Genomic DNA, 11,232 nt, shown 5'->3' with positions numbered 1-11,232 from the left:
AAAGATGTATTTGGATTTAAAGAAGGAATATTGGTGGCCCTGTATGAAGAGGGACGTGGCATGGTTCGTTGAGAGGTGCTTGACCTGCCGTAGGGTTAAGGCTGAGCATCAGAGACCGCATGGCAAGTTACAGCCATTGGAGATCCCCGAGTGGAAGTGGGAACAGATTACTATGGATTTTATCACCAAATTGCCGAGGACTGCTAGGGGAGTTGACACAATTTGGGTGATCGTGGATAGGTTGACAAAGAGTGCACACTTCCTTGCCATCAGTGAGAGTTCTTCGGCGGAGAAATTGGCGGAGATATACGTGAGAAAGGTGGTATCTCGGCACGGGGTGCCGATCTCGATTGTGTCAGACCGTGATGTGCGCTTTACTTCCAGATTCTGGAAGAAATTCCATGAGGAGCTGGGTACTAAATTGCATTTTAGTACCGCATACCATCCCCAGACAGACGGTCAGAGCGAGCGGACAATTCAGACACTGGAGGACATGCTCCGAGCGTGTGTGTTAGACTTCGGGGGTGGTTGGGATGCGTATTTACCATTGGCAGAGTTTTCCTACAACAACAGCCATCATTCGAGCATTGGTATGCCGCCTTTCGAGCTGTTGTATGGTAGGAGGTGTCGGACTCCCATTTGCTGGGGAGAGGTGGGACAGAGAGTGATGGGCAGCACGGAGATTATACTCCAGACGACAGAGCAGATTCGGCAAGTGAGACAAAGATTATTGACTGCCCAGAGCCGACAGAAGAGTTATGCAGACAGGCGCCGATCCGAGCTTGAATTTCAAGTCGGCGACTTCGTTCTCCTGAAGGTCTCTCCTTGGAAAGGAGTGATTCGGTTCAGGAAGAGAGGCAAGTTGGGGCCCCGGTATATTGGGCCATTTCGTGTGATTGCAAGGATAGGTCGGGTAGCCTACCGGTTGGAGTTGCCAGCGGAGTTGGGTCAGATCCATGACACTTTTCATGTGTCGCAGTTGAGGAAGTGCATAGCCGATGAGTCGGCAGTGGTTCCATTGGAGGATATTCAGGTGGATGCGAGTCTGAATTACGCGGAGAGACCAGTGGCTATCAGGGATCGGAAGATCAAGGTTCTGAGGAACAAGGAGGTACCTCTGGTGTTGGTTCAATGGCAACACCGTAAGGGATCAGAAATGACTTGGGAACCGGAGCGCGAAATGCGGGAGCAGCATCCGGAACTATTTGCAGAGTGAGACTTCGAGGGCGAAGTCTAATCCAAGTGGGGGAGAGTTGTAACAGCCCGGAATCTCAGGTATTATCAAAATTATGTTTTTGGGGTGATTTAAGAGGGGACTCGGCGAGTTGGAGCCTAGACTCGCCGAGTAGGATCGCAGACTTGGTCGCGGGTCCGCGACTGGACTCGACGAGTCCAGATATGGACTCGGCGAGTCGACGCTGTTTAGCGGAAACCCTAACCGTTCAGGTTTGGGACGTATAAAAGGGGTTCATTGGCCGTCATTGTTCGTTTTAGCCTTTTGAGAAGAACCCTAAATCGATTAGTGCAGCAGGAGCAAGGATCTTAGGCCATTGTTGGTTATAGAAGAGTGGGTGTGCAAGGAAGAGGAAGGGTTGGCTAAAAGAGCAGCAAGGAGTCACATTTTGAGGATTGGGAATACAGAGAACACATCATCCAGGTAAGAATTCGTGTATGCTCTGCTATATTGATGTATTTATGAAATTAGGGTTTATAGAACCCATTTAGTGATTTGATGAAGTAATGCCTTGTTACCCCACGATTATAGTCTTGTATTAGGACCTTTAGAGGTCCAGAAGGTCCCATGCATGTGTACTTCGGGACGAGACCTATCTCAGGAAGCAGTTACTCGTCTGCATGGCATGGACTCGCCGAGTTGTTCTTCAGACTCGGCGAGTAGCTTGAAGATTTACTGGGACTCGCCGAGTTGTTCATCAGACTCGGCGAGTGGAGTAGGGGTGGCCCCGCGATCCTTCCACGAGGACCTCGTCGAGTCAAGAGGAATACTCGACGAGTAGAAAGGGAATATTCAGGAATTTGTGAGGACGACTAGACTCGCCGAGTCGCCATGGTACTCGCCGAGTCCAGTCGAGTTGACCGTTGACCGTTGACCAGAGTTGACCTAAGTCTGACTTCTTAGGGATAGTCACACTTAGATGATATGAGTGTTAATGAGTTATGTAATGTTGTAGGAGGGTTGTAGCTCGTTGGTTTGAGCGCGAGTGATTTCAGGAGTTGTTAGCTTTCAGCATTTACGAGGTGAGTCTTCTCACTATACTGTACCCGGAAGGGTTTGACTGTGTGACCGGAAGGTCGGATATGATATGTGATATGTATGCTATATGTGGTATGTTATATGTTATATGTGCTATGTATGTTATGGGCCGGAAGGCGAATATGTTATGGGCCGGAAGGCGATATGATGTGTGATGGACCGGAAGGTCGGCGTGGGTAAGGCCGGAAGGTTTACCCAGCAGGGACGGAAGTCCCCTGAGACACATGGACCGGAAGGTCGGGCCGGAAGGCAATGTTATGTGGACCGAAAGGTCCGGGCCGGAAGGCGTATGTGCGTAAGTTGTATATTGGGGAACTCACTAAGCATTTATGCTTACAGTTGTTGTGCATGTATTTCAGGTACTAGCGAGGACCGTGGGAAGGCGCCGGCATGATCGATACACACTGAAGATTGTTTTATGATCTTGGGAGTTGAATAATTGTATTGACCGAATAATTAAACTGTTTATGTCTTGTTTTTAATAGAGATAATTATGTTTTAAAAATGAAAAATTTGTTTGAAAAAAAAATTTGAGTTGTTACATACAGCATAACATGTCGTTCTTACACAGAGGACCACCACCAATCATACTTTAGTACTTCATATGGAATTTAAAATTATATTAAACCAAATGACGTTAGATTTAAGTGGTAAAGTCATACATTTGTCTATATAATAGTAAGTGTGCACACGTTATTAATATAGACAAATTGCATATTATAGAGGAAAAATAATCAAGTACTTGAATAATTAAAATTAAAATTAAAAGTTCCATCAAAGCACTATACTTGCATTATATTGTAATAAGTCTACCCTTATACCTATAATGACGACATGTTGAAATGGTTCGGGTGGTACGACGTTGGTTATCAGATCTACTAGCATCTTCTAAGTGTTGAAGTGCTCGATACAAAACTCATTCTCCTCCATTTGTTCTCACGCGAACAAATATTTTGTATTGGTGTAAAGCCCTACTCCACTTTAATTAATGCTAGTGGAAAAGCTTCTAGGGAAAGTTATAGCAATAAAGTTTCTTTTAATAGCCTTAAAATGGAATTTACAATCATAAGTCTTGTAATTAAATTTCTCAAGAAAATTACATGGCTAATTGCATTATATATGACAATAGAGTTCACCATCATAGATTAGGTCTCTTCTATAATGTTGGCTAACTGATTGCATACATATGTATCCCAATAATTACTAGTTATATTTGCATTTCACAAAGTCATAGACTTATCTCATATAACTTCTAAGTTATCACTTCTTTTATAAATGAGTTTATAATAATTAGTCCCATACAAAAAAAAATGGTAGTTGTTTTGCGATCTAGACCCTAATTTGTTTGATAACAGTGTAGGATACCAATAACATAAGTAATTTCGAGACGAGTATAAACTTGAGTATACATAGATCTTCCAAGTACGGAAGCATAATATATTGACTTCATCAGATCTCATTCTACCTTTGTAAACTAAAAACATCTCTGTTAACTATAGGATATAGTGAAAAGAAGCATTGTTGCATGTTATATTGACTTACTATACACTCGATATATCCCTTTTAGTTCAAATCTAAATTCCTTTTATCTTGATGTATTTATTTTCCTATAACATACAAGCTTTCAACAAGATTATTTATATCAATGTGATACGGTATCAAGTATTTTGATTAATGCAACATATGAATGTTATTACTCTCCAATAAATAGTTATCTATATATAAAACGAGCACTACAAGAAAAACAGCCTTTTACGACGCGCAAAACACGACGCTCTTTGATTTATGTTACGCATTAGAGAGTGACATTAAAAAAGTATCATCTCTTCAAAAATTTTAAGGATTTAGGTCGCGCATTACTGAGTGCCTTTAAATTAGTGTCTCATGTAAAAATATTAAAAACACGGAAGGCACTTGTGCGTCATCTGTGAATGTCGTTTTATATTTTTTTTAAGAAACGCGCGTGTCCGAGGGAAAATGAAATCCCCAAATTTTTTAAACCCCCACCTTCTTCTCCCTCGTCTCCACCCCTCATCCACATCCACTACCTCCAATCCTCATTTCCTCTTCTAGCCTCAAACTACGGCGATGCACCTTCCTTCTCGAATAATGCTTCATTTACCACCATCGTCTGATTATGTGAGCCCAAGGAATTGACGGAGACGAAGAAGATTATGGATCAATTGCTTCACATCATGTTTAAGGTTAATGGTTTGAGATTTCTTCCAAATCGACCCTCACACCAAATGGTTCGATCTCCTCTCTTTTTACCTTGTTCGTTCTACTGATGCCTCCACCTTCTACCATCAATGTTGATCTTCGAATTAGCAACAAGAAGCCCTAGGGCCTCTTCCTTCACCCACCTCCAGCGCCTCCAACAAGAAGCCCTAGGTCCCCCGCCTTCACCCATGTTCTCACATGTTAAAGACACGCCATCCCAAAATTGGAAAAACTAGGGCTTTTGTGCTTTAGATCTCACAGGAAACAAGTTTTCCTCGTCCCCACCTCGCCCATCCAAATTCCTTCTTCTTCAAATGATTAAATGTTCTTACCTCTCAATCGTACCTGAATCAATATCTCTGTCTCTCTTGTGTCTATTCTCTCAACCAAATACACTCGATTCATCTTCTGTTCCGCATACAATGGCCATGCCACCACTGGCACCCCAGCTACCACCGCTTCAAGCACCGAGTTCCACCCATAATGACTCACAAATCCACCCACCGACTCATGACTAAGTATCGCCGGCTGTGGTGCCCAATTCTTCACCACCATCCCCTTATCCCCAATCCTGCCCTTAAACCCGTCAGGAAGAATCGCATCCAGACCGACTTCTTTACCACCACCGGAATTCGAGTCGGTTTTTTTGTCATCTGGTGGCGGATCTCGAACCACCCACAAGAATCTTTGCTCACTTTTCTCTAAACCAATAGCTATTTCCTTCAACTGCTCCTTCTTCAACACACCCTGACTCCCAAAGCATAAAAACACTACACTTTTACTCGGTTGTGAATTCAACCATTTTAAGCACTCGTTTTCGCTAGGATCCACATGATTGCCACCGGCGATCAAAGGTCCGATGAAATAAATAGGCGGAGTTGGACCGTTGGGGATGCATTTACCTTCCCGGAGCGCGTCAACAGCCCTTTCTTCAAACCCCACGAAGGTGTTTGCCATTGGGGATGCAAATTCATCGTCTTCTTCAAAACACCCTTCCAAATTTCTTAATTTTGTTGCTCTTGGCAATACCGTAAGTTTGTCTTACATGCGTTCTTTTGATCCGACTACTTGCTTTTGTGTTGATTGACTAAGTCAGTGGATCTCTCGATATGTTTTTGTTGCGATCCCTATTTTTGATGGATCTTTTTCTAAATGTAGTTGGGAACTATTTTTGCTTAGATTCCAATTTAGCATATAGGTGATTCAAAACTATTGCTTGCAGCAGAAACTCATCTACTGTTGCTTAATGCCATATGTCGAAGTATTAATTTGCATTATGCTTTCTACTAGATCAAGCTCCACTCATCAACTGCTAGGGGTCTACTGTTTAGCTAATCATGGAGCCAATCTGATCTTGCTAGCCTACCCTTTTGCTTTTTCAGGTTTACCAATTTATGGATCTTAAATAGTTCATTTCTAATTATGGGCTACCAATTGTTCAGAGTGCAGGTAAATCAGCAATTTTGAACAGTTTGATTGGGCATCTTGCTCTGGTACGACCTTCATTTTTCTTTATTTTCATATTCAATCTGGACATATATATTCACTTTATGTTTTTTCTAATTCATTATGATAACAAAACAAGTCATTTCAATTTTCAAATTAAGTTGAGCAACCGACTGGTGAAGGTGGTGCAACTCGCGCACCTATATGTATTGAATTAAAGAGGGATGGTAACTTAAGCAGCAAATCAATTGTAATGCAGATTGATAGAAAATCCCAACCTGTGTCTGCAAGTAAGTCCTCATGTCATACTTAAGGGCTTAAGCCAATTCGACACACACGTACACACACATTTAGTAATAGGGTTCTATATATATATATATATATATATATATATATATATATATATATATATATATATATATATATATATATGATTATTGAATCTGAATGCTCTTTTTGTCCACCAACAGGTGCTCTTCGACACTCATTACAGGATAGGCTTAGTAAAGTTTCAAGCAAGAGTCGGGATGAAATATTTTTGAAGCTTAAAACAAGTTTGGGTGAGTCTGTTTGCTTAAAAATATCAAGAATTTGACAAATGCATCATAGTAATTCGGTTTCTTTTTATACCACTTAGGTTTGATTGTTTGTTTGCTTCATTTTTTTTTAAAAAAAATTCTATGTTTTTGACATATTCGAGATACAATTTAATTCCTTGTTTGATGTATTTCACTATTCCTTGGGGAGGGTGAAGGAATTCAATTCCATGGTATGCTACGTGTTGTGCAACAATCATTACCAGGGTCAATTTTGGCAAACATGTTGCTTGTTCTTGGATGCACGTTTTTCTGTGGAGGAATCTTTCTTCCTAAAAAGGAACACATTTTGCAACCAAATGTTGTGATAAGCTAAGGGTTGCTGTTAATGGCAGTGATGGGTCTGTTACTCCTTGCTATTCTTCACTTCACACACACTGAATTGCATTTGGGAAAGTCAGAATTGGCCCTTTCAAGATTTAGCAGTTGTGTAATGATTATTACATATGGGGCCTACTTCTTCCTATTGTTGGAAATGCAGCAGAACATGCAAGTGCCATCATGTTTGTCATGAAAGACAAGCTTGTAAGTTATTAGTCATTACAAGAATCATAATTCATTTTATTTAGTTTTTTAAATATTTTTAGTTACAATCTTTGCAGGATATCTCTTTAGGAGTCGCGATTGGCTCCTCAACACAAATATCTATGTTTGTTGTACGTGTTTTTTTCTCTGTATAATTAAAAGAAAGGTTAATTTAAAGAAATAGCAGCATAATTTAAACAAATACTAACTTTTATTTTAAAATTTTTGTGTTTGTAACTGCAGATTCCATTTGTGTGGTTGTTGGGTGGATCATGGGGCATCCTTTGGACCTAAATTTTCAACTTTTTGAGACAACAACTCTTATTATGACAGTTCTAGTAGTGGCTTTCATGTTGCAAGTAAGCCTCATATGCATATATTTTTACAAAAATTTGATTAATTAAAATTTTCATTTAAAAATGGTTCTTTTATATATTTGTAGGATGGAACATCCAATTACTTCAAGGGAGTAATTCTTGTGTTTTGCTATTTGATAGTTGCTGCAAGTTCTTTGTACATATAGACCCTCTATCTATACGTAAGTTATAACCATTGTTCTCTTTCATTTGACTTTTGACTAGACCTTTTTTCTTCTACATTGTTTATGGAACTGACTTTTGTCTCTGGTTTTGCAGAAGATAAACCTTAAAGCTTTGAATCCGTCATAAAGAGTTTCAAGTCAATTGTATGTTCTAGTTTGACTTTCCTTGATGGCATATAGTTATTATTATTGCATACTACTACTAACTTAACCGAGATGAATGGATTGCAGTGTTGCCTAGGGCTTTGGTGGCAGGATTTGTGAAAACAGATAAATATTTCCTTTTTGCTTTCGGTGATTTTATATTGAATGCATGTAGTATCACAGAGTTATAATCAACTAGTTGGTTTGATTCCTTACTTATGGATTGTTATGAATTCAGTTCAATCATCAGGAACAACTATGACATTTGGTCCAGGAACGTTCCTGGACCAAATTATTTCGTATCTGTTTGAATTCTTTGAAAAGTTTGATGTTGTGGTTATCAGTTGCTGCTTACTTACTGCCAAATACAATGGTCCATGCATCTTTTAATTGGCTGCTGGTTTAAATTTTCTTTTATTTTTATAATCATTTTCATTTTAAATCTTACTAGCTTTTAATCTTTCCATCATGACAAGAATTTTGTATTCTTATCTTGTTGATAGGTCCAAAGAAACTTGAATGGGATTGGACCATTGTGCTTCCTGATTTGCTGCTATCAATGGATGTTGTGTGAATCCTCATTGAAGTCTTCATTTTGGTTTAAGAGAACAAGGTGGAGAGTCTAAAAAGAGACAAGTTAGCAACAGAGAATCTCCTCCAATAAACAAGTTACAACAGAGAATCTTCTTCCCCTTTGTTCACACTTTACATAATCACTTTCAATAATATTATCTTCAGTCTTCCTATAGTTTCTTCATTATTAATTTTTCTGAATCTTTTCTAGGTAGTCTTTGGTAATGGAACCGTGGATGTGGTGGTGGTGGTGGTTATCGTGGTGGTGCCCCAGTCAACCAAATCCAAACCTTAATTTAGTTGCTGCTGGGCTTACCCCTGGGTAAGTGAGAGTCAAAAAGATGTTTTTGCCCCTCTTTATTATTATTATTATTATTATTATTATTATTATTATTATTATTATTATTATTATTAATTTAAATTTTTCTCAATCCATGTGGGCTTTATTATTATGAACAAGTTTATGATAAATCTGATGTTTTTGATGCTCTTTATTTTACTGCAGCGGGCAGATGAAATCTGAACAGGAGACCATTATGGCCCAGGCTTAACAACATATAGTTATGCAGGTACTACAGAGTTTATTATTATTATTAATTATTATTATTATTATTATTATTATTATTATTATTATTATTATTATTATTATTATTATTTATGTACGTTCAATGCTTTGAAACATCATGTTTTTATTTGTCGAAAATGGCCTTACAAGTTGGAGGGTTTAATCTTCCCGGATTACCTAGATTACCTGATGAGATTCCAACTAAAGTTTTGTGTTTAACTGAGGTACCTTATGTTTTTCTATTTTAAAAAGAAAAAATGTAAATGATGTTTAAATAATATTTTTGAGAAAATGTTAGGAGTTGGTTAATGTGGAAAACCTCATTTTGAGAAAATATGATATTTTTGAATAATTTTGGTAAAAGCAAGCATGGTTTTTTTGGTGCAATGAAGGTGATCAATGCTGATAAATTGATGGATGATGCAGAATATGAAGAAATATTAGAGGATATGAGGGAAGAAGGACGGAAATTTGGTAAAAAAATACTCGAATTGACAACCCTTTTCTGTAAATGATGTTGTGATTGTGGGAGAGGTATTGTGTTTTTCTCTGTTGCTAGGTAACCTTTTCAACAACAACATTCTACTTAAGCAGGTGAGTAATCAAGATTAAGGGAGACTTTTAATCATGTTTGGCATTCCTTTCCAGTAAGAAACAGAGTTGTATGATTATTTGTTAGTTTTATAGGAATGTATAACACATGTTAGGAATGTATTATTTTTGTTTAACATTTGAATGATTCTTTGTATGACATTATAATTTGTGCAATTTATTTTATTTTTTGAGTATGAAATTTTATTTTATATTATGCAATGGATTGTATTTTTTGTATATTGTATTTTATTTCTATTATAAGAAATTAAACGCAAATTTAATTTAAAAATTAATAAATATATAAATTTATTTTTTTTAAACATTTAAATTTACGATATGCAAAAATGTGTGTCATCTTCATTTATGACATGGCCTTTCTTGACAGGGGCTTTCTTGATACGCATTGCGTGTCATTAACACGTGCGTCGTAAGGTTACGATACGCGAATGCGTGTCGTCTTCCTTTATGACAGGGCCTTCCTTGATACGCATTGTGTGTCGTAAACGCGCGTCGTAATTGCGCGTCGTAAATGAGCGTCATAAATGCGCGTCGTCTCTCTTTATGACAGGGCCTTCCTTGACGCGCATTTGCGCGTCGTCTGAGCCTTTTACGACGCGCAATGAGCGTCGTAAAAGGCTGTTTTTCTAGTAGTGGAGCATGATAAAATTCATCCCACTGATCTTAAGGTATATACATCAATCTAACTGGTTCTTAATCATGTCGTTAATTTTCCGTTCAACATTAGAAACCATTGATAGGAAGCATGATTTAGCCTATATATTGATTCATTGTGTTTAACATCGAATGTTCTTAACCCTTAGAATTAAAACCTTTCAGTTGGTTCATGTATACACTTTTGTGTAAATCCATTTTAAGAAAACAATTTAATGTGTATTTGATGTAGCTCAAAAGAAAATGAGCTTCAAGGGCCAATACGATCCTAGAGAAGTTATTTTAGAGAGATGGATGAGAATGTTTCTTGGAAATAAATATGCTCTTTTTGTTAATACCATTTAGTGACCAATAGAACTTTATGTCGTTCAATGTTAATCATTGGGGTTTAGTGTGGTCTTCAAGACCTACATGCATCATATTGATGTGAAACCCTTTGGTAATTCAAAAAGTTACCAAACATCACTCCTTTACATTAAAATAAACTCTTCAGTTCACTCCACTTGATCACAAGTTATGGTATCACCATCCGTGACAGAGTTATTTCCTTTCCCATGGTCAGACTGACCTCATTTAATCTTCATAATTTATGGTTCGCCTACGTCATAGACAATGTATTATAGGCTACTGAGTTTCATGAGTTTCATGAGTTTCAATGTCAATCAATTAAGTGGGTTCATTTTGTGGTGTTTCATTTGCCTTTTCATTTAAAGAGTACCTTCCATAAGGCAAAACTTGAATCTCCTAATGAAGTACTAATCATAATGGGAACTTGAACGATAGTTGAAGATTCTTAGAGGTCAAAATCCATCAATAAACCTCTCCCATTGATTTTGAAATTCTTAAGAAACCTAACATGCTTCATTTCTAGAATTTAGGTACTATGTTACGGAAGCATAAAATTAGTAACATTTAGACTATTCAGTTCACCCCATGAAGAAGCACTTTATGGTTTTCATTTCGAGTTTTTTTGATTGAGAATTTTAGAGATTTGCTTTTGCTGGACAACCTCACATCTTAAGTTTGGGTTCTTTCACATCAAAATCTTAACTGAATCTTCCGAAGCAAATCTATTCAAGATATG

General features: G+C 37.9%; 2 protein-coding genes across 2 annotated transcripts; one reads left to right on the top strand and one right to left on the bottom strand.

Annotated features, from left to right (window-relative positions):
• Window positions 1-4,810: 4,810 nt before the first annotated feature.
• LOC128132885 (UDP-glycosyltransferase 88B1-like) lies at window positions 4,811-5,449 on the bottom strand. The gene has a single exon (XM_052769885.1). The coding sequence runs from the start codon at window positions 5,447-5,449 to the stop codon at window positions 4,811-4,813; it is 639 nt and encodes a 212-aa protein (XP_052625845.1).
• A 1,413-nt stretch (window positions 5,450-6,862) lies between these two features.
• Window positions 6,863-8,612, top strand: LOC111904747 (vacuolar cation/proton exchanger 2). Its single transcript, XM_052769884.1, has 6 exons — window positions 6,863-7,037; window positions 7,122-7,190; window positions 7,303-7,418; window positions 7,502-7,565; window positions 8,248-8,312; window positions 8,529-8,612. Exons 1-6 carry the CDS (start codon window positions 6,863-6,865, stop codon window positions 8,610-8,612), a joined length of 573 nt encoding a protein of 190 aa, XP_052625844.1.
• The last annotated feature ends 2,620 nt before the right edge of the window (window positions 8,613-11,232 follow it).

This window comes from Lactuca sativa, chromosome 3 (assembly GCF_002870075.4).
Source record: "Lactuca sativa cultivar Salinas chromosome 3, Lsat_Salinas_v11, whole genome shotgun sequence".
Taxonomy (NCBI): domain Eukaryota; kingdom Viridiplantae; phylum Streptophyta; class Magnoliopsida; order Asterales; family Asteraceae; genus Lactuca; species Lactuca sativa.
Note: the sequence above shows the minus strand (reverse complement) of the source record. Positions and strands in the feature narration are given on the sequence as shown.